General features: G+C 46.5%; 2 protein-coding genes across 30 annotated transcripts in view; one reads left to right on the top strand and one right to left on the bottom strand.

Annotated features, from left to right (window-relative positions):
* Window positions 1-23,712, top strand: part of LOC137846083 (uncharacterized) — a 229,167-nt gene that overhangs the window by 163,888 nt on the left and 41,567 nt on the right. The gene's annotated exons all lie outside the window — the stretch shown is intronic.
* Window positions 1-23,712, bottom strand: part of LOC137846086 (uncharacterized) — a 31,106-nt gene that overhangs the window by 1,000 nt on the left and 6,394 nt on the right. Inside the window, exons 6-15 of one of the 2 annotated variants that reach the window (XM_068663755.1) lie at window positions 20,753-20,812; window positions 19,866-19,919; window positions 18,993-19,037; window positions 17,234-17,296; window positions 10,401-10,736; window positions 7,688-8,026; window positions 4,869-5,207; window positions 2,787-2,831; window positions 2,589-2,609; window positions 514-540 (exon numbers count right to left, since the gene is read on the bottom strand). In XM_068663755.1, the coding sequence (XP_068519856.1) occupies window positions 514-540; window positions 2,589-2,609; window positions 2,787-2,831; window positions 4,869-5,207; window positions 7,688-8,026; window positions 10,401-10,736; window positions 17,234-17,296; window positions 18,993-19,037; window positions 19,866-19,919; window positions 20,753-20,812 (1,329 nt within the window). The remainder of the gene's footprint in view (window positions 1-513; window positions 541-2,588; window positions 2,610-2,786; window positions 2,832-4,868; window positions 5,208-7,687; window positions 8,027-10,400; window positions 10,737-17,233; window positions 17,297-18,992; window positions 19,038-19,865; window positions 19,920-20,752; window positions 20,813-23,712) is intronic. The other variant, XM_068663756.1, reaches the window with a different exon arrangement.

Here is a 23,712-nt window from a genome sequence, read left to right as displayed (position 1 = left end):
TCATAGAGACACTTCCCAGAAAATGGCCTGTAGCTTCAAAGAGGAATGTAAGGAGATTACAAGCCTTTGCCTTAATCACTGGAGCTGTATAGAGGTGACGACAGGATAAGAGGCATGCTTACACACAGATCTTGTATTTGAGTAAAACTAGGATCACAAAATCCTCTTGTATGAGAATGGGGGGAAATTCCACTGACTGAGATTGGCACATACATCGTGTTAGTACACACTTGGCAGTAGAAAAGCTGGAGCTAAACACCCTGAAACGAGCTTCTTCTTCTTCTAGTTTCTTCTGGAGAAGAAATAATGTTGTTTTACATACCAGAAACAGTAAAAAAAAAAGGCCTTGCAGAGTTGCCAGTACACCAAATGAAAAAGAGAGATCCAGAAACAATTTTTTATTTTTTTCCCTGTTTTTTTCCAGAACTGTTACCTGAGAAGGGCAAAAATTTTACACAATGTCATTGAAGATCCAAGTTGTGGAATTCAGCAGGTTTTGTTTTCATTTCTTACCTTTGTACCGCTGTGCATGCAGCAATTCTGTGGAAAACAAGAAAAGGATGCAAAGGGTGTTTTTCAGGATAACAAGCGTCCAGTGATTTAAATAACAGACCATGCTGTTGGTAGAAGAGCATGCCCTTCTACAGTAGAGTGACTTGTCTACAGGTCAGAAAGTTAATCAGAAGACCATATAACCTTCCATGGTAAAGAAGGGAAAGTCAAGGGAGGAAAAAAACTGTTTATGTATAGCAGCCATAGACAAACAGGAAGTCCACAGTTTCTGTATAGCACCTGCAGCACCAAAAACAAAAGATGAAAAACACACAGAAAGCTTATGGAGAAGTTGAAATACACTTCTTATTCCTTGGGCTCTGGGCAGTACAACATCGAGACCCAGCATTGGTAGAACCCCACTATCCTGCAGGCTGCTCACCATATCTCAGGGCAATGGCCCTGACTGGCACACATGGCCTGAAACATTGCTGCCTCTAAGGCTATGACAATGACATGCCTTAGAAAGAAGCTGCAGTGCTGAAGGACACAGCAGCTCTCGTTGGCCAAACCATTGCACATCAGAAGCTGCAGTAGCCCTAACACAGCACCACTACACATACTTGTTGCCTCCCACTGGCAATTCAGCCTCACAGTTCCCTACAGCCCAGAGTTTGGCCTTCGTTTTCCTTGGGGCTACTTGCTCTCCTGAGGTGCTGCTTTAAGCCTTGACTCAGCATTGAGATCATGGAGCTTTCACAAGGGAGCCCACTAAGCAATGAGGTCCCAAAAGGTATAAGACCATCACAGGATCTGCTCTGATTGCATGCTGGGACAAAAAAGAGACCAGGAGTGCCCCATCCCTGATACATTCCTCCCTCCACTTTAGTGAGTTTTAATCTTTCCAAACACATGCAATCAGGGTCAATAAAAAATAAACAAGAAAATTAAAAAAAAAAAAAATAGAAAAACTTCAAAAATTAAACATTAAGATTATGGGAGTGTTAGGAATGTTTTAACAATTCGTGTCCATAAAGAACAGTCCTGTCTGCCTCTGGGCCCTGCACTGGCAATTTAATTCTTGAACCACAGATGCAGTGTGTCCCAGTCTCCCCCTCATTCTAGGCAATTTATCAAGTCTTCAGAAAATACTCCTCAAATTTATGAACCTGTTTGCTTTTGTTATTCCGGACTTCTATTTCTAACAGTTACAGCCTTTTTTCTGTCTTCTTTGAGATTAACTTAACACTTCTATAGGTGTGACTGTCCCTGTGAATGGCTGGTGAAGAATGTTTTAATTACTCGTGAAGTGTCAATAAGAAAGCTATTTGTGTTTCTATGAAGTCTTTGATGTCTGGGGGTTTCAGAACAACTGATAACAACTTGTGACTGTTATGGGATACTATGCAAACCTCTGGTATCTGGCCAGGTGGCCAAGAGATTAAGAAGAAGAAAAAAGAAGCTGAAGGACGGCTGGGAGACAAGACTTGCAGAAAATGTTCTATAAACTTGGTACGGTGCCAAAGGAGTACAAAGGGGAAGGACTTGGAGAGGAAGACTACGAGCCTAGAGACCCCCCAGAGGAGACTGATGCACATGCTCCAGTAGGAAGGGCTGGACCCCGGAAGCTAATTATAATAACCTGTTTTTTTTTAGAAGTAGTAGTGAATATGTATTAGTCTAGGAGCATAAAAATCAGCTGCTTGATGTAACTGGTGTGCGTCCTGGTGGAGCGGAGACTCCCGGTGCACCCAGCGCTGTTTGCTTACCTCTATTCCTTTATATTCTTTTAATGAATCCTATTTTTTTATTTAATCCTAATTTGAATCCTGAGCCATTTATAACAGGAGCAAGGAGATTCCTACAAGCAAATGTCTCCAGTTTCTACCAGGAATTGCACTCCATCCAAAGGAAACAGGGCAGTTCAGTGTGGACCATGCTCTCTACCTGCAGCCACCACTTTTCAGACTACCCTCCACATTCCTCCACTCTTGCTCCTGCTCCAAGGACTCCTCCACACAGGATCACCATATCATGTCCCAAAAATCTCCAAATCAGCTGGCATGCTTAGCCTCCAGACAGACAGACACACTCACCATTCTCCTTCTTCAGGGACTCTGTAAGAAGAGAGTGAGAAGGGAAAACACATTGCTTAGTATCCCATCCCAAAAAAGGACTGGCAGAAGAGCACAGGAAACCTTCAGCAAGGCACACCTGTTCTCCACCAGCAACTGCACCCAACCATGGCTTCCCCACACGTAGAGGCATCGGGGCAGTGCTCTGCATACACTCACCCTTCTCCGCATCCTCCTGTGCTCTGCCTTGTGCCTGCAGCTCCTCTGCAAAAGACAGGTGGGGAGAAGGAAGAGACATGACGGCTCTGCCAGGCAGGAGCTGCTGCCAGCATGGGGAACAATGGCTTCCTGCACTCTGGGCAGTGGAGCATTCAGCCCCAACACTGGGAGAGCCCCCACCCACTCTCCTCTCTGCTGCTTCCCACACTCACCCTCTACCAAGCCCTGTAAAAAGGCAGGACTACCCTGGGCACTGAGACATGGGACCAGTGTCCCCACCAAAACCTTTCCACACTTTCCTTATGTCTCACACTTGGAGTGCATCCTGGCTGCTCCCTGTTTCCCAGGGGACAATGATCCCCTTCCCAGGTTTTGCTTTCCCTCACAGCCCCATGCTTATAGTCTTGTCTCAGCTGCAATACCTTTGAGCTTTCACAAGGGAACCCACTCTGAATCAGCATCCTTAATTTTTACAAGAACATTCCATCAGCCATGCCAAATGCACACTGCAGCACAAGAGAGCGCAGGTGTCTAGGAGAGCTCCAGCCCTTCCACTGTCCCTATTCCACTATGGAGCTTGTTCCATGGGCATCCATGTACTTTATACTCTGAACATGCACACTTACCATTCTTCCTCTGAGTGTTAACTGAAATGAAAAAAAAGTAACCACCAACAACAAAAAATAGTACCTCCAAGTTCCCTACTTCCTAGGGAATTGTGTTCTCTTTCCCTGAGGTTCTTTTCTCACCACTTGTCCTGCTTCACCAGTTAATTTGGCATTAATTACAATATATATTTGGAAGTCAACCTTTCTCTGGTTTGCTATCTCTTGTCAGAAATTCCTACCATTCCTGCTGAATTGTATAATGTGATAGGAGAACAGCCTTTCATCACAGGTGAGAACAACACTTGCATAGTCACCTCTCCCATTCAGAGCTCTTTCTCTGGTCCATCAATTATACGTGTGTACTCAGACTTATCAATCCACTTGTTCTATCCCATTCTCCCTGTTTTGGTCTGTGGTATCACAGCCATCAGAACCATTTCTAGTGAAGGACTGAACATCTGCTGTAAGGAATGGGAGAAAGGTCTATGGGCAACTGTAAACTTTCCTTGCTTATAGTACCGCCCCTGTTACACTGCCGTTGCTTCCTGTGAGGAATGGAGTTGACTGTCTGATGGAGGAGGGTGCTAACTATTAGAAAGGACCAGGAAGAGACAGTTCTATTTCAGTGACAATGCGACACAGCTTCACAGCATATTGTAGTATAAACTATGCAGATCATGGCTGTGTTTTTTTTTTTTTTTCCGGAGAAGGACAATGTTCTGGGTGAGATGGCGCGGGGAGGACATAATTCACGCAAAGACTGATGTGCCACTCCCTATCTAATGGAAAAGAAGAACTTGCCAAAGGCCTGAGCCCAGGCTCTGTCCCTTTAGCTCTTTCTCTGATGCTTTCAGCCTCCTGTGGTAATCACTCTGAGAACAGTCCACCACCCCATGGTGGACAAGAGGACATGTACAAGAGGACAGAAGTCAGAACAATATTCAACTTGACTTCCATTGGCTTGTATGAATTATGTGTCAACGGAATGCAGAAAACACAGACACTATGATCCTGTCTGATGGGTCTACTAGGTAAAATGGAAAGTAAGAGTTATCCTACTCTGTATCTCTAGGCAGGTTTTGTGAGCTGCAGGAGAGAATTTTTTATTTTTTTTTTGTTGATGGGAAAGATGAGTAAGTGAAAGGGAGAAACAGTAGTGGGATGTTAAGGTCAACATTCCTAGAGCCCCAGCAGGGACCTTTGCCAATCGTATTGATTACTGAGAGCTCATCAAACACACTCCCCTCAAAGAAGAGGGAGAGAAGATGGACCTTTATAACCTGCAGACACAGTATTGGCACTGGAACTGTCTCAGTTGTGAGGGACACTTGGGTGCACTCTCTCCAAAAGAAAGGACTGTATTTCTCAAGCACATTCTAGGGGAACCTGAGGGCTTACTCAAAGGATCATGTCTCTAAAGCATAATGTTGGCTTTCAGGGAGAAAAAGACCTGCTGGCAAATTACTATGCTCACCTCGTTTCTTGTCGATCTCCATCTGCTTCTCCTCAGACCAGGACCTCTTTTCTGCCTCCAAATCTTTGCTTATACCACCCTGCATCTCTGCTCTGAGGATCTCAAAGTCTTGCTTTCTAGATGCCTCCACGTTCTGTAAAAATGTCATCAGAGATTGCATTTTTTCGGAGATTGCCTGCAGGGAAGCCTGGGTATTGGACCATTCCTCCAGAGGTGAGGCTGCACGCTGTGAGACTTCCAGTTGGCTCTGCAACACTGCCATCTTCTCAATCAGAATTCTCTCCACCTCCTCCCGCATGGATTCGAGAAACCTCGTAGTTTTTCTGTCCATGGTTCTTCCTGCAAAGAAAGAGAGGAGCCACTGGGAAACGGACATTGCTTCCTGGCAAGTGTGTTCTTATCTTTCTAAAGGGGGAGAGCACAACCTCTTAGACAGGTTCAGAGGAAATGCTCTTCTGATTTCAGTACTAAGGTGGACTTGCCATTGTAACACAGAAGGTTCCATTCCTGAGATGTATTTTCCAGGCAAGGGATACTGATTGTCTTGGGAGGAGGGAATCTACACAAGGTCTCAGTGGGCACTACTTGGCCACTGCAATGGAAGCAGGGTTCAGTAAAGGCCTGAACACTACTTTCCTCCCCTACGATCTCTTTCTAGGTCTTTCAATACCTCATAGCAGCTACCCCTGTGACTCCTTCCCCTTAGTCCATGGTATTTGGGCTCTGGATGGAGGAGGACAGAATGGAGAAGGTCCTTCCATCTTCCTTGCCTTGGTTTGAATAGACTGAATTCCCAAGGGGTGGACAAGGAGAAGAGGCTCTGGGATCCTGCCTGAAGGGTTGTCAGTATGCTGCTGGGTGGGATGGAGGGTAGGAATTGCTCCACTGCATCCCTCCAGGCAGGATTTGTAGTCCGTGGGAGAGATGACTCTTGAACAATGTAAGTGAGAAAGAGAGGGACGGTGTCGGAGCCTGGAGGTGGATGTTCCTAGAACCCCACCTGCAACTTTCACCACGTGCAGGCATCATAGATAAACTACCAAACCAAATCCCTTTAAAGGGGAGAGAGACAAGAAACAGCCTTACCACCAGCAGGCACTACCCTGTCATGGGGCTGTGTCAGTGGAGTGGGACACAAGACCTCTCCCAAAGAAAGGGCTGTCCTTCTCACTACCATGGGGGAACTCTGGAGACTAGCTCTTTCAGTGGTGTCACCGAAAGACACCATTGGCCTTCAAAAGGCCACCCAGCTTTTGGCTGGCATAGGTTAACTGTCTTCATTGGAGCTGGTATGACGTGGTGTTTTGGTTTTGTGATGAAAATAATGTTGTTAACTAGCGGATGTTTTAGTTGTTCTGGGCAGTGCTTCCACACAGTCAAGGTACTCTCCGCTTGTCAACATGCTCTGCCAGGAAGAGTGCTGGGGGTGCACAATATGTTGGGAGGGAACACATCCAGGACAGCAGACCTCAGCTGCCCAAAGGCATACTGTATGATACCGTGTTCAGAAATAAAAGCTGGAGTAAAAAAGGAGGAATCACAGAATCACAGAAATGTAGAGTTTGGAAGGGACCTAGAAAGATCATCAGGTCCAACCCCCCTGCCAAAGCAGGTTCCTCAGAGCAGGCTGCCCAGGTAGGCGTCCAGACAGGCCTTGAATATCTCCAGAGAAGGAGACTCCACAACCACCCTAGGCAGCCTGTTCCAATGCTCCATCACTCTCACCGTGAAGAAGTTCTTTCACGTGTCAGTGTGTGTCGTGGTTTAACCCGTGGTTTAACTTCCTGTGCTCTAACTTGCAGCCATTGCCCCTTGTCCTATCCCCACAAACCACTGAGAAGAGGTTGGCTACATTCTTCTGTCCCCCACCCCTCAGATATTTATATACACTGAGGAGATCCCCTCTCAGTCTTCTCTTCTCCAGGCTGAACAGACCCAAGTCTCTCAGCCTTTCTTCATAGGGAAGATGCTTCAGGCCCTGTATCATCTTTGTGGCCCTCCACTGGACTCTTTCCAGGAGATTCCTGTCTTTCTTGTACCAGGGAACCCAGAACTGGACACAGTACTCCAGGTGAGGCCTGAGCAGGGCAGAGTAGAGGGGGAGGATCACCTCCCTTGACCTGCTGGTCACGTTCCTTTTAATGCACGCCAGGATCCCATTGGCCCTCTTGGCCACCAGGGTACACTGCTGGCTCATGGTCAACCTGTCATCCACCAGGACCCCCAGGTCCTTCTCCTCAGAGCTCCTCTCCAGCAGGTCATCCCCCAGCCTGTACTGATACTTCACGTTGTTCCTTCCCAGGTGCAGGACTCCACGCTTACTCTTATTAAATCTCATTTGGTTTCTTCCTGCCCTTCTCTCCAGCCGGTACAGGTCTCACTGAATGGCAGCACAGCCTTCTGGAATGTCAGCCACTCCTCACAGCTTTGCATCATCGGCGTACTTGCTGAGGGCAGACACTATTCCCTCATCAAGGTCGTCGATGAAGGGGAAGCATTCATAGTTATGGCATTGGTCTCCTCAGGAAATATTATCTGTGATGGAGCCCTGCTTCCCTTGTGATGGCAGAACATCTGCCCACCAATCAGAAGCAGTGAATGATTTCCGTATTTTACATTTCTTGTGCTTGCAGCATATGTCTTGCCTTGCCTGTTAAACTGTCTACATCTCAACCCATGTGCTTTTTCACTATTATCTTTCCACTTCCCTCCCCCATCCTCTCTCTCAGAAGAACATGAGGGAGAAACTGTGTAGTGTTTAGGTGCCCACTGGGGTTCAACCAGATGATGAAGACTTTTGGGGGAATTGCCTTGCTCACCTAGTTTATTGTCTATCTCCAGCAGATTCTCCTCAGACCAGGACTTCTTGGCTGCCTCCAAATCTTTACTTATTTGTCCCTCCATCTCTGCTCTGAGGATCTCAAGATCTTGCTTTCTAGATGCCTCCACATTCTGGAAAGATGTCAACAGAGACTGCATTTTTTCAGAGATTGCCTGGAGGGAAGTCTGGATGTTGGCCAATTCACCCAGATGTGGAGCTGCATGCAGTGAAACTTCCAGCTGGCTCTGCAAAACAGCCAGCTTCTCACTCAGGACGCTCTCCGCTTCCTCCCGCATGGATTCTAGGGCCCTCATGGTGTTGACCTCCACAGTATTTCCTGCAAAGAAAGAGAGGAACCAGTGGGAAACTGACATCACTTTTCGGGAAGTGGCTCCTTGTCTTTCTTATGGGGGAGTGCACTGGTAGAAAGGTCAATGAAAATGAGCTTTTCATTTCAAAGCCAAGGTGGGCTTATCTCCAGAATCCACTGTAGCATGAAAGATGACATTCCTGAGAAGTTATTTGTTTGTTTGTTTGTTTGTTTTTTGTTTTGTTTTTGTTTTGTTGTTTTTGTTTTTGTTTTTTCCAGAAGAGGGTCACTGTTAATGCCAAGATGGTAAAGGGTAGGAGGGAATCCACAGAAGGTCTGGGTGGGCACTACTTTGCCAGTGGAAGTGAAGTGGGGATTACAGAAGGCCTGAACCCTAATTCCTTCTGCTAAAATGCCCATCTAGAGTTTGCAGTCTCTCATGGTTATTCCCCCCTGTAACTGACTTCTTCCAAATCATCCATGGCAAGTGGGCTCTGGATGAAGGAGGACAGAATGGAGAAGATTCTTCTACCCTCCTTGCCTTGGTTTGAGTGGACTGAATTCCAGAGGGATGGACAAGGAGAAGAGTCTTCATGATCCTGCCTGAAGGGTTGTCAAAGTCCTGCTGGGTGGGATGGAATATAGGAATTGCTGTATTCCATCCCTCTAGGCAGGATCTGTGGGCTGTGGGAGTCATGACTTTGTGGATTGTACTGGGTCTGGCTGGAATGTTAACTTTCCGTGCAGCAGCCCATACAGTTCTGTGCTTTGCAGTTGTAGCTGGAACAGCAGTGTTATCACACCAGTGTTGTGTCTACTGCTGAGCAGTGCTGGCATAGCATCGGGACTCTCTCTAACCCTCCTAGGGGATGGGCAAAAAGTGAGGAGAGAAACATCACTAGGGCAGCTGACCTAAACCAACCAAAGGGATATTCCATACCATATCATGTCACACTCAGCAATAAAAGGTGGAAACAGGAAGAAGAGGGGAGGGGTAGGCTCTCATTGGGAAAATGGCGGTCCTCCTCCTGAACACCAGCTATGTGCATTGAGGCCCTGCTTCAAGGATGTGGTCAAGCATCGCTCATTTGTGGGAAGCAGAGAGTAATTTCTTTCCTCTGCACTTCCACATCGCTTTCATTTGTTTTATTTGTTTGCTTTCCTCCCTTTTTTTCCTTTCCCCCTCCCTTTTCCCCTTTTCCTTTTTTTTCCCTTTAGTTAAATTGTTTAGTTCATAATAATCTTTCTCTTATTATTATTATTATTACTATTATTATTATTATTATTATTATTATTATTATTATTATTATTATTATTATTATTATTATTATTATTTCCCTTTAATTAAATTATCCTTATCTCAACTCGTGAGTTGTTCTTTGCTTTACTTCTTCCCCTCCTCATCTAAGAAGGGGGAGTGAGAGATCGGTTGTGGTGTTTAGCTGCCCAGCACGGTAAAACCACTACATGGATGAGCAATGTGAGTTACAAAAAGGAGAGACAGTATCAGGACCTGGAAGTGGATGTTCCTAGTGCCCCATGTGAGGTACCACAGAGAAATCACAGAGAGACTATCAAGCAAAATGCCTTCAAAGAGCAGGGAGAGAAGAAACACCCTTACCACCAACGGCCACTGCCCTGTCACGGGTCTGTCTCAGTGGAGTGGGACACAAAACTCGCTCCCTAAGAAAGGGCCATCTTCCTGTAATGCCATTGAGGAAATGCTGGAGACTAGCTCACAGGATGGTGTCACTGTTGGCCTTCAGGAGGCAATCCTACCTTTGGCTGGCATAGGTTAACTGTCTTCTCAGCAGCTGGTACAAAGCTGTGTTTTGGATTTGTGATGAAAATAATGATGATAACCTGAGGATGTTTCAGTTGTTTTGGGCAGTGCTTCCACACAGTCAAGGGCCCCTCTGCTTGTCAGCATGCTCTGCCAATGAGAAGATTTACGATGTCCAAGATATTGGGTGGGATCTCAGCTGGGAAGTAGACCCCTTCTGGCCAGAAGATATACTCCATATCACATGATACCATGTTCAGCAAGAAAAGTCAGGGTAAGGGAGGAAGGGGAGATACTCATAGTTATGGCATTGGCCTTCCCCAGGAGATGTTACATGTGATGGAGCCCTGCTTTCCTTAAGATGGCTGAACATCTTCCCACCACTCAGAAAGACTGAATGACTTTCATATTTTGCTTTGCTTATGCTTGCAACTCTTGCAGCTCTGGCTTCGCCTATTAAACTGTCTTAATCTCAATCCATGAGTTTTCTCACTTTGACCTTTCCAATTCTCTCCCCCCTCCAACTGGAGGAAAGTGAGAGAGCAGCTGTGTAGCGTTTAGCTGCCCACCAGGGTTAAACTACAACATGAAGTCTTGTTTGGGGATTACTATTCTTACCTTGCTTATTGCCCATTTCCAGCTGGTTCTCAGTCCAGGACTTCTTGACTGCCTCCAAATCTTTACTTATTTGTCCCTCCATCTCTGCTCTGAGGATCTCAAGATCTTGCTTTCTAGATGCCTCCACATTCTGGAAAGATGTCAACAGAGACTGCATTTTTTCAGAGATTGCCTGGAGGGAAGTCTGGATGTTGGCCAGTTCACCCAGATGTGGAGCTGCATGCAGTGAAACTTCCAGCTGGCTCTGCAAAACAGCCAGCTTCTCACTCAGGACGCTCTCCGCTTCCTCCCGCATGGATTCTAGGGCCCTCGTGGTGTTGACCTCCACAGTATTTCCTGCAAAGAAAGAGAGGAACCAGTGGGAAACTGACATCACTTTTCGGGAAGTGGCTCCTTGTCTTTCTAATGGAGAAAGGGGTTGCTGTTAGAGAAGACAAAGAAAAATGCTCTACTTATGTTCCAAGGCAGAACCATCCCTGCATAATTCCTTTGCAAGACCAATGATGTTTACCCTGTGGTTTTTTTTTGTTTGTTTTGTTTTGTTTTGTTTTCCGTAATAGAGGGGCACTTCTGAGGGTCAGATTGTGATGGAAGAAGGAAATACACACAAGGATTGATCAGATACCCTTATCCAATGGAAGGGTAATAGAGCTTTCCAGAACCATGAGCCCAAGCTCCCTCCATGCAGAGATGTCTACATAGGCTCTGGATAGAAGTGTACAGAAGAGGGAAGATCCTTCCACCTCCCTTGCACTGTTTTTTATGGACTAACATCAGAGTGATAGGGAAAGAACTCAGGCCCCATGATCCTCTCTGAAAGCTTGTCAAAGTCTTCTGGGCTGAATGGAGCATTGAAATTACCCAAGTATAATAAAATCTAAGGATATCTTGAATGGGAAAGGACCAACAAGGATCCTCAAGTCCAACTCCTGGGTCCCCAAAGGACCACCCAATCAGACTGTGTCTGAGAACATTGTCCAAATGTTTCTTGAACTCCAGCAGACTCAGACCCATGACTATTCCTCTGGGGAGCCTCTTTCAGTGTCCAGCCATCCTCTTGGTGAAGAACCTTTTCCTGATATCCAGTGTAAACCTCCCCTATTGAAGCCTCAAGACAGGTCCTGTCATGGTCACCAGAGAGAAGAAATCAGCACTTGCCTCTCTGCTCTCCCTTGTGAGGAAGTTGTAGACTGCAACAAGGTCTTCCCTGAGTATACTCTTCTCAAGACTGAACAATCCAAGTGACTCCAGGCTCTTTACCCTTTGTTGCCCTCCTTTGGATGCTCTTGGACAGATTTATGTCTTTCTTCTATATTGTGGTGCCCAAAACTACACACAATACTTGAAGCACTAGCACAAAGCAGAGCAGTACAATCACTTCCCTTGACCAGCTAACAGTGTTATGCTTGATGCACACCAGGATACAGTTGGCCCTCCTGGCCACCAAGGAACTGTACTGGCTCATGTTCAGCTTGCTGTCGATCAAAACCCCCAGATCCCTTTCTGTGGGGCTGCTCTCCAGCATCTTGCCACCCGGTCTGTACATATAACTAGGTTTGTCCCTTCCCCTTGGAAGAAGCCAACACTTGTTCTTGTTAAATTTCATGTTGTTGGTGATTGCCCAGCTCTCTAATTTGACAAGATCTCTCTTGAAGGCCTCACCACTCTTGAAGGAGTCAACAGCTCCACTCAATTTGGTATCAACTGTGAACTCGTTCAAAAACCTTCCAGCCATACATCCAAATCATTTATGAAAACAAAGAGGACTGGTCCTAAAATGGAGCCTTGGTGAATCCCACAAAAGGCAGGTAACCAGCTTGAATTAACATCATTTACAAGAACCCTTTGGGCCTGACCTGTCAGTCAATTCTTCACCCATCTTACTATACTTTTATCTAACTGTATTCTGGTCATTTTGTCCAGAAGGATACCTTGAGAGACAAGCTTTATCGAAAGCTTTACTGAAATCACAGAATCACAGAATTGTAGGGGTTGGAAGGGACCTCAGGAGATCATTGGGTCCAACCCCTCTGCCAAAGCAAATTCCCTAAAGCAGGTTGCCCAGGTAGGCATCCAGACAGGCCTTGAATATCTCCAAAGAAAGAGAATCCACACCCTCCCTGGGCAGCCTGTTCCAGTGCTCTGTTACCCTCACTGTGAAGAGATTCTTTTGCATGTTGGTGCAGAACTTCCAGTGCTCCATTTTGTGTCTGTTGCCCCTTGTCCTGTCCCCACAAAACACTGAAAAGACATTGGCCAAATCCCTCCATCTCCCACACTTATTTGTAAACATTAATAAGATCCCCTCTTGGTCTTCTTTTCTCAAGGCTGAACAGACCCAGGTCTCTCAGCCTTTCCTCACAGGGGAGATGCTCCAGACCCCGTATCATCTTTGTGACCCTCCACTGGAGTCTTTCCAGGAGATCCCTGTCTTTTTTGTACCGGGGAGCCCAGATCTGGACACAGTACTCCAGTTGAGGCCTGAGCAGGGCAGAGTTGAGGGGAAGGATCACCTCCAGAAAGATTACTTTTACTGGTTTCCTTTGGTCAACTACCTGGGTGACCTTATCATAGAAGGAAATTAAGTTTGTTAGACTACTTTCCCTACTGAACCCATGTTGGCTCTCACCAATTACTGTGTTGTCCTTCAGGTGTTTTTCAATAACTCCCAGAATAATCCTGTCCATATATTTAGTGGGGACTGAATGAGACTGGCAGGCCTGTAATTACCATGATCTTCTCTCTTGCCCTTCTTGAAAACTGGGACCACATTTGCCAGCTTCCAGTCAGATGGGACCTCTCCAGATTCCCAAGACTACTGAAAATTAATTGAGAGGTCCTGTGATCACATCATCCCTCTCTCTGAGTACTCTGGGATGAATTCCCTCAGGCCCCATAGACCTGTGTGCATCCAGGTGGAGCAGAAAATCTTGCACAAGTTCAGGATTGACTGGAAGTTTATCATTTGCACAGTCATGGTCCTCCAACTCAGGGCAGATGGAGTCTCAGAGCCCATCACTGGTGTTGAAGACAGAGGCAAAAAAAAATGCATTAAATGTATCTGCTTTGTCTATGCTTTTGTTAGATGACAGTCCCCATCAAGTATTGGACCCATGTTTGCTCTGGTCCTCCTTTTCTCATTAACATACCTTAAAAAGCCTTTTTTATTGTCCCCCACAATGCTGGTCAGCTTCAACTCTTATCAAGCTTTGGCAGCCCAGATTCTCTCTCTGCAAAGGCAAGCAGCATTCCTCTAGTCCTCCCATGTCTCCTGGCCTTGCTTCCAGCAGCCACACATTTTCTTTTTTTGCCTACGCTCTTGAAGAAGATCCATGCTCAGCCTTCTGCCTCTGTTGCTTGACTTCCGACACTTTGGAATTTTCTGTTCCTGTTTTCTTAGGAGGTGGTCCTTAAAAAATAACCAGCACTGATGGACCCCAATGTCTTTAAAAGCAGTTTCCCAGGGGACCTTACTAACCAATTCCTGGGCAGTTTGAAATTAGTTCTCCCCAAATCCAGTGTTGAAGTTATGGTGGAAGTTCTCCTCCTATCACCAAAGATTTTGAATTTGACTAGCTGTGGTTGCTATGGCCAAGGTGACCACCTATCACCACTTCACCCAGCAGACCCTCCCTGTTTACAAGTAACAGGTGCGGGAAGGCACCTTTCCTACTTTAGTTCCTTTAGTCCCTCTTCCAAGTTATCATCAAGATGCTTCAAGAATCTCCTGTACTTGTCTCAGAAGTGTAATATTCCTAGGTGACATCTGTCCAGTTGAAGTCCCCCATGAGTATAAGGGCAGCTGATCTAGAAGTATCTCTCAGTTCTTTAAAGAGTAGTTCATCAATGTCATTGTCATGGCTGGGTGGTCTATAGAAGACTACCTCAACGACATCCCCTTTATTTGCTTGTCCCTTGATCCTTATCCAGAGGCTTTCAACTGCATTGTTATTGATGGCAAACTCCATACAGTCCTGTGCCTCCACTATAAAGGGCATTCTGCACCCCCCCCCCCCCCTTGCCCACATACACACACACCTTGGTTGCCCTGCCTGTCTCTTCTGAAGAGCCTGTAACTGTCCATTGCAACACACCAGTCACAGGCCTCTTCCCACCAGGTTTCTTTTATGCCAATGATATTGTAGTTCTGGGACTGGGTCAATGCTTCTAGCACCTCTTCCTTGTTTCTCATGCTGCGTACATTTGTATAGAAATATGTCAGGTGTCTTCAACTGAACCAAGCCACTTGTGGGGCAGACTGAATGCTCTCGCTAGCATGCAGTCCCTCAAATATTGGCATGCACTCCTATAGATTATCACTGCTGGGAATACTCATTGAGAACAACACTGTGGAGAGAACTTGAAGGTTACAAAGGGCTACAAAGATGATTAGAGAGATGAAGCACATCTCCTACAAAGAAAGGTTGAGAGAGCGGGGATGTTCAGCCTGAAGAAGTGAAGGTTCTGGGGAGACCTCATACTATCATTTCAATAGAAGAAAAGGTCTCATAAAAAAGGATGGAGAGGAACTCTACTTGAGTAGATAACAATAGAACAAGGGGGAATGGTCTTAAACTAACAGACAATAGATTTAGATTAGATATTAGGAAGAAATTCATTACTGTAAGGGTAGTGAGGAACTGGAACAGGTTTCCCAGAGAAGTTGCCCCATCACTGGAGGTGTTCAAAACCAGGTTGGATGGGGTCTTGGCCAACCTGATGAAGTGGGTGGCATCCCAGTCTATGGCAGATGGGTTGGATTTAGATCATCTTTAATGTCCCTTCCAATCCAAGACATGCTATTATTCTAGCTTTTTTACTCTCTCCTGCATCCCAATTGAGCAGAGTGAGTGACAGTTTGTGTGGTGTTTACCTGCCAACCAGGGTTAAAAACACAACCAAGATGAGTCATCCCCAGACTTTATTGTGTAGCAGAGCATTTGGGAAGCTCCTACCTGCAAGACAGCTTACAGTGGAGAAAGCACGCTATCTTACTGGTGCAGTGAATGAATCTCACACACAGCCTTGACCTGGCTATTTGATAGAACCTTCACACTAAGGAGAGAGATTCCTCCTTAGCTGTCTGAATGAAAAGGAACAAGAGAAGTGACATGCCAGATGCCCAGCATCTTCATACGAGCTCATCATGGGAAAGCCTTCCACTACAAATCACAGCAGTATGCTGTACTAGAGTAGGACATGTATGATGTCAACTGCATGAAGTTTAACAAGGCCAAGTGCCGGGTCCTGCACCTGGGGCGCAATAACCCCAAGCAGAACTACAGGCTGGGAGATGAGTGGTTGGAGAGCTGCCAGGCAGAGAAGGACCTGGGAGTGATGGTGGACAGTCGGCTGAATATGAGCCAGCAGTGTGCTCAGGTGGCCAAGAAGGCCAATGGCATCCTGGCTTGTATCAGAAACAGTGTGACCAGCAGGGCTAGGGAGGTGATCGTCCCCCTGTACTCGGCTCTGGTGAGGCCGCACCTCGAGTACTGTGTTCAGTTTTGGGCCCCTCGCTACAAGAAGGACATTGAGGTGCTTGAGCGGGTCCAGAGAAGGGCGACAAAGCTGGTGAGGGGCCTGGAGAACAAGTCCTATGAGGAGCGGCTGAAGGAGCTTGGCTTGTTCAGCCTGGAGAAGAGGAGGCTCAGGGGCGACCTTATCGCTCTCTACAGATATCTTAAAGGAGGCTGTAGTGAGGCGGGGGTTGGCCTGTTCTCCCATGTGCCTGGTGACAGGACGAGGGGGAATGGGCTAAAGTTGCGCCAGGGGAGTTTTAGGTTAGATGTTAGGAAGAATTTCTTTACTGAAAGGGTTGTTAGGCACTGGAACGGGCTGCCCAGGGAGGTGGTGGAGTCACCATCCCTGGAAGTGTTCAAAAGACGTTTAGATGTAGAGCTTAGGGATATGTTTTAGTGGGGACTATTAGTGTTAGGTCAGAGGTTGGACTCGATGATCTTGAGGTCTCTTCCAACCTAGAGATTCTGTGATTCTGTGATTCTATGTCAAAGATGTATCCTTGATACATGACCTTGGTAAGACCTGTACTTCGGGGTTGATAAAAGTTTGACACAAAACAATCTAAAAGGTCAGCAGACATCTCTGCCAATGCTACCAAATAATTCACTTATTCTTAGGCAGCTTCTGCTGACCCTTGTCTCTGATCTGCTATGCCTTCAGGAGATAGAGCTCTTCCTTGCCTTTGGCGTTCCTTCCTGCATGGTAGTCCTTCCCTGAGAGGACCTCATGGATCCTCTCCAGGGACATGACCAATTCTTGACACATGCACAGATGAAACTGAACACAGAGAGAGGAAGTGTGTGCTTGGAAGAACCAGTAGGGAAGGTTTACCATTGCTCTTTCCAAGAGCAATGGTTTCACGATGCTGGGGTGGACCTTTAGCATGACAGACCTCCACAGGTTCCTCCTCTCTGGCAGTGTCCCACACCAGCTACCATCCCAGAAGGAGCAGCAAGTGCACAAACAGAGCTGGGAGGGAGCGGAGGATGCCTGAGCCCTCTGTGCCCAACGAGCTAGAACTGTTTGCATTGGACAGGAGAGACGTGACCTCTCCCAAAGTGTGGCTAAAGAGATGGAAAACTCTGGAAAAGCCCTTGTGAGGAAGCCACTTCATAGAAAACTATTCTTGTTGGAGACCTTCCCAGCTCTGAAGTATAATCTGTGGAGCAGCACTAGGGGCTCTGAAGTAGGATGCAGCCCCAGGAGGCAAAGCAAAGCAGTGCCCTTCTAATTCATGCCAAGACAAATACACTGCTCCCAGCTTCTCTGCCTCCCTTTGACTCCAGACAGCATGCATGACACCAGGCTCTCACCTGCATGGACAGTCTTCTTCCTTCTGTCCGGAACTGCCTGCTGAGGAGCTGCAGAGCAAGCACCTGCAAGAGAGTTTGGGGTTAAAAATGCCCATTGCTTCCCTGGGCAGAGGAAGACACGTCCTGGTGTCTTAACCTGCTTGTCACAGGGATGTCCCAAAAAGGGGAGAGTCACTCCTCCTGACCATACAGCAAAGGAAGGAAATCTCACAGTGACCTGCTACCCCTCCCAGCATCTTCCTCTGAGTTCATTCTTTGAAAGCTTTCCACTCCCCACCACATCAATACACTCTTCTCAAGTAGGATGTGACTGGCATCAGTGAGGTGTGCCCCTAGCATGAAATCCATCCTTTCCCAAAGGCTAAGATTTCTGTTTTGGTCTGGAAGGGTTTCTGTGTGTAATTTGCTCAGAGGAGTAGACCCCTCAAGGGCTCACTTCTCTCTGCAGTGATCCATCCCACCCAAAATGTTCCCAAGGATGATCACAGGCAAGAGGAGTGGGATCCAGAATACTTAGGAGGCTCAAATATTTTCTTTATCTCTTTACACAGTCACAATTTTTTGCATCCCCTACCACCCCGCTGTGTGACTGCAGCTCCTCTGCAGAATCCTCTGCAGAATCCATGTTTGCCCCCTATCCCCTTTCCCCTTGCTTAAAATGAAGGAGTAAAAGCAACTACTTTGGTGGCCAATGGGCATTTCTTTGAGAAAGCCCAAGCTAGGGAGCACCAGTTGGAACCCAGACCATGGCACATGGCACCATGGCAGGCTCCATCATAGTGATATTTAAGGTGCAAGAGCCATTGCTGTAGCGGCTGTTCTCACTCGCCACTTCCAAGGCCTCTATCCCCACAAGAAAAGCTTTTGGGCAAATAGCTGTGGTGTAACTGCCTGAAGTAACCGGGAAAATAAAACTAACATTCACATTTTTAAGGAAAAGGTACAGCATTGATTAACAGGTACAGCATTGATTAACTGTCTGACCCCCAGACAGTTAATGCGTTTTTGGTGCATGTCTGAACGGACCCCCAGATGGTTAATGCATTTTTGGTGAATGTCCAACTGATTCAGTACTCTGAATCTGACTGAGCCCGTAACCGTTAATCAGCTACACCCCTTAACGCGACAATAGCTCACCATACATTGCGTGGAGTTCCACTGCACAGTCAGTATGGCCTCCAGAGAAGACAGGTCAGGTCCAGACACACGAGTTACAAGGCAGTGCCTTCTTGGACTGTCTACCTCCACATGGTACAGAGAATGCCTCTGATGGAGGCCTTGGCTCACGCCCCTTCCAGCTACCCCTAGCATCCCTCTGACTCTGGCAGGGGCCATTGTCACCAGCCCAATCCTTGCACCTCACCAAAATGAAACAGGGTTGCTCAGTGTACCAGGCTCTCCACCTCCAGCCACCACTTCTCAGAATTCCCTTTGCATCCCCTTCCCTCACTCTCACTCCTGCTCCAGAGCGTCACCCACACATGACACCACCAGAAACACTACACCATGACCCAAAAACCTCGGCTTTAACTAGTGTGTTTGGATTCATGTCCCCACTCACCATTCTCCTTCTTCAGGGTGTCTGTCAGGAGAGAGTGGGAAGGGAGGACACATTGCTAAGCATCCCATCCCACCAAAGGACTGGCAGAAGAGCACAGGAAACCTTCAGCAAGGCACACAAATCCTCCACCAGCACCCACATCCAGCCACAGCTTCCCCATGCATGGAGGTATGGGGTCAGGACTCTGCACGTACTTACCCTTCTCCACATCCTCATGCACCCTGCCTTGCTCCTGCAGCTCCTCTGCAAAAGACAGGTGGGGAGAAGGAAGAGAAGTGATGGCTGTGCCAGGCAGGAGATGCTGCCAGCACTGTGGACAAGGGCTCCCTGGGATCTAGGTCATTTGCCATCAAGCTAACACTGGGATACCTCCACTGTCCTCCCACGTCTCCACACACCTTGGGGAAATAGTTCTGCCAGGCACACATGGCCTGCTATGTGTATGTCTCCATGCTCATGACAGCCACATGCCTGGGTTGGCAGCTGAGGTGCTGAGGGACATGGCACCCCTCCTTGGCCACCCCCTTGCACACCAGAATCAGCAGTACCCCTACCACATCATGCGTAGACCTTCCAACTGCCTTCCACCAGGAATTCAATGTGGCACTACCCCACATCCCAGTGCATGGCATTCCCTTTCCCTGTGGCTACTTCCTATAGGACCATTTCTAGCAAAGACAGGACATATTCTGTAAGGAGAGAAAGTCTGTTGGCAAGTACAAACTTGTCTTGCATGGAGCTCCCTCCCTCAAGGCAGTCTTTTTGGACAGTGTTTGGAAGAAAGAAGAGGGAAAGTTGTGAGAGGTTTTCTTAAATTCAGACCTCTCTCAGCTTTCTGTTTGCATTACAGACCCACATCTCCTTTCCACAGAAAGGATCATCTCACAGGAAAGCATATTCCTTATAATTTTGGAATGTATCAATCCTACAACTTACTAATGGCTTTCCTTTGAAACAATAAAGACAGTAGAAACGTAACAGGAACTTCGTTCCCAGCCAAAAGACATAACACCTAAATGTGAACTATATATATGTATTTAGGAGACATAAATAAAAATCAAGAAAACTCACTTGTATCAATGAATGGGTTCCAGATGATATACTTGAAAATCTGTAGTACAAATGCTAAAAACAAGACAATACTATTATCATCATGACAGAACATAAAGCATGAACAGTTAAATTTGAAATGCCATCACCCCAGAGAGGACAGATTGGTATTCATTTTATCATAATCTGAAATCTTCACATTTGTTTTCTACAAATGCTGAGGATTTTGTTTCATACAGAAATGCCCCAGAGGCTTTGAGACATTGGCATTTTTAATATGCTCACTTCTGATGCTCACAAGAGCTAATTTTTCTTTTTCCCCAAGTAATATTAAATTTTCCAAAATATATCATGTCAATTGCATCAAATTACTAGCAAATGCGGGTTGAATTCTATGCATTGTGATGGAAAAAAAATGTGAACAGTAGATTCCTAACATCTTTACTGATTGATGCACACAAACTAACTAACTAAACAGATAGATAAATAAAAAGGTAATATGAACAGGTATGATGAGGTGATGAAAAAAATAAAACAAAAAAACAAGTGTTTGTATTGAAGAAAACCAACATCAGTAAGTCTGGGTGCTAGAAACACAGAGGATCTGGAAAGGGAAAGAAGGATATTTTTATGGGGTTACGATGGAAAATGTTGATTTGTGGAGTTAAAGAGCTTTGGGGTACATTTGGAAGGATGGCAAATTCTTGAGTGAATTTAACTACAAAAGGATTCTTCTGAAGGAATCCAGAGCTTCTAGTTTCTTGAGAATGAGTTATCTACAGCATGGAATGTCTATGCCACTTCGGAGGGACAATAAATGACTGGAAAATGTGGGTTACAGTGTGTTTGGAAGTTCACTGCAAAGAAGAACTGGAAAATGGGGAGAGTAGCATGAGAGAATAGCTTACCTATTAAAATAAGGAGGAGGAGGCAAAAGAAGTAAAGAATCCAGAACCAGTCACAGTTTTCTGAAAAATGGAGAAAAAGCAATTAAAAAAAATGATATAAAATTCCTTGCAATATAACACAGATGTAGAGTTGCAGTGGGGTCATACAGTCTGTCCTATTTGGACATGGTTAGCAGAAGCATATTTTTAAAAATAATTATTCATATGGAAGAGTGGTGAGGAACACTAAGTTTTAAAGAAAGTCTAGACACAACCTTGATGTTTGCATTTTATATCACTGCTAAAACAAACTGGAGATAAACTGGGAAGTCTTTTACTCCCCTGGGGAATTTTTAAATTATACTTGATCTGGATGTTATGTCTCTATTTTTATTCAAGAGCATACCTATTTCCTACACGACCTCTGAATGGAGTGATATTGCTCTAAGTGATATCATAAAAATGCTTTAGCTTAAGTTAAGTTGATTATCAACGCTTTGAACAAGTAAGAATTACAGAAGAGAGCTCAGCCTTAGTTTTGCTTCTTGAAAACACTTTTCAGCCAGAATAATTCTTTAAGAGCCTAACACCAAAGTATTTCATTGCTGGTGCAAATCTCAGCATCTGACAGTCTAAAGATCTGTGCGAGAAACCTCTCTGCAGAAACATAGAGGTCCATGCAAGTAAAAAGGCTAGAAGCACTGACCTCAGGAGCCCACTGCCTTCCTGGCTTTCCTGTCATCACCAGATGTTCTTTGCTTTTCATAAAATCATAAGATCATTCAGGTTGGAAAAGACCTTCAATATGGCAGAGAAGGACCTGGGAGTATTGTTTGATAGTCAGCTGAATATGAGCCATCAGTGCGCTCAGGTGGCCAAGAAGGCCAACAGCATTCTGGCTTGTACAAGAAGCAGTGTGGCCAGGAGGTCTAGGGAAATGATTGTCCCCCTGTACTCGGCTCTGGTGAGGCCTCACCTCGAGTGCTCTGTTCAGTTTTGGGCCCCTCACTACAAGAAGGACATGGAGGTGCTGGAGTGAGTCCAAAGAAGGGCGACGAAGCTAGTGAGGGGTCTGGAGAACAAGTCTTACGAGGAGCAGCTGAGGGAGCTGGGTTTGTTCTCCCATGTTGGTGACAGGACAAGGGGGAACGGGCTGAAGTTGCACCAGGGGTGTTTTAGGTTGGATATTAGGAAGAACTTCTTTACTGAAAGGATTGTTAGGCATTGGAATGGGCTGCCCAGGGAAGTGGTTGAGTCACCATCCCTGGAGGTCTTTAAAAGATGTTTAGATGTTGAACTTAGTGATATGGTTTAGTGGAGGACTTGTTAGTGTTAGATCAGGGGTTGGACTTGATGATCTTGAGGTCTCTTCCAACCTAGACAATTCTGTGATTCTGTGATCATCTGGTCCAACCATCACCCTACTACCAATGTCACCCATTAAACCATGTACCTAAACACCATGTTCAACCTTTCCTTAAACGTCCCCAGGATGGTGACTCCACCACCTCTCTGGGCAAACCCTGACTAATTCTGAGAAGTAAAGTTTCCTAATTTCAAACCTGAGCCTCCCCTGGCACATCTTGAGGCCATTCACAGTTACCTGTGAGAAGAGGCCGACCCCCAGCTCCCCACAACTTCACAGATTTCACAGATTTCACAGAATTTTCTAGGTTGGAAGAGACCTCAAGATCATCGAGTCCAACCTCTGACCTAAAACTAACAGTCCCCACTAAACCATATCCCTAAGCTCTACATCTAAACGTCTTTTGAAGACTTCCAGGGATGGTGACTCCACCACCTCCCTGGGCAGCCCGTTCCAATGCCTCACAACCCTTTCAGTAAAGAAATTCTTCCTAACATCTAACCTAAAACTCCCCTGGCGTAACTTTAGCCCATTCCCCCTCGTCCTGTCACCAGGCACATGGGAGAACAGGCCAACCCCCACCTCGCTACAGCCTCCTTTAATGTACTTATACAGAGCAATAAGGTCACCCCTGAGCCTCCTCTTCTCTAGGCTGAACAAGCCCAGCTCCTTCAGCCGCTCCTCGTAGGACTTGCTCTCCAGGCCCCTCACCAGCTTTGTCGCCCTTCTTTGGACCCGCTCAAGCACCTCGATGTCCTTCTTGTAGCGAGGGGCCCAAAACTGAACACAGTACTCGAGGTGCGGCCTCACCAGAGCCGAGTACAGGGGGACGATCACCTCCCTAGCCCTGCTGGTCACACTGTTTCTGATACAAGCCAGGATGCCGTTGGCCTTCTTGGCCACCTGAGCACACTGCTGGCTCATATTCAGCCGACTGTCCACCATCACTCCCAGGTCCTTCTCTGCCTGGCAGCTCTCCAACCATTCCTCTCCCAGCCTGTAGTTCTGCTTGGTGTTATTGCGCCCCAGGTGCAGGACCCGGCACTTGGCCTTGTTGAACTTCATACAGTTGACCTCAGCCCATCGGTGCAACACTGTATTTGATGTGCGGCCTCACCAGTGCAGAGTACAAGGGGATGATCACCTTCCTGGTCCTGCCGGCTACACTAGTCCTGATACAAGCCAGGATGCCGTTGGCCTTCATGGCCACCTGGGCACACTGCCGGCTAATTTTCAGTTCAGCTAGCATCCCCAGATCCTTTTCCTCTGCATAGCTTTCCAGCCACTCTGTCCCAAGCCTGTAGAGCTGCATGGAGTTGTTGTAACCATAGTGCAGGACATGGCACTTAGCCATGTTGGCACTTGCCTTTCATGAACCCATGGTGACTGGGCGTGATCCCCTGGTGGTCCCACACATGCTGTGTGATTGCATTCAGATGACCTGTTCCATCACCTTTCCTGGCACTGAGGTCATGCTGACAGGCCTGTAGTTCCCCGGGTTCTCCTTACAACCCTTTTTACAGATGGGCATCACATTAGCATTTCTGAAGTCAGCTGGGACCTCTCCAGATTACCATGACTGCTGATAGATGATGGAGAGTGGCCCAGCAGTCAC

The sequence above is a fragment of the Anas acuta genome, chromosome 30 (genome assembly GCF_963932015.1).
Source record: "Anas acuta chromosome 30, bAnaAcu1.1, whole genome shotgun sequence".
In the NCBI taxonomy this organism is placed as follows: domain Eukaryota; kingdom Metazoa; phylum Chordata; class Aves; order Anseriformes; family Anatidae; genus Anas; species Anas acuta.
Note: the sequence above shows the minus strand (reverse complement) of the source record. Positions and strands in the feature narration are given on the sequence as shown.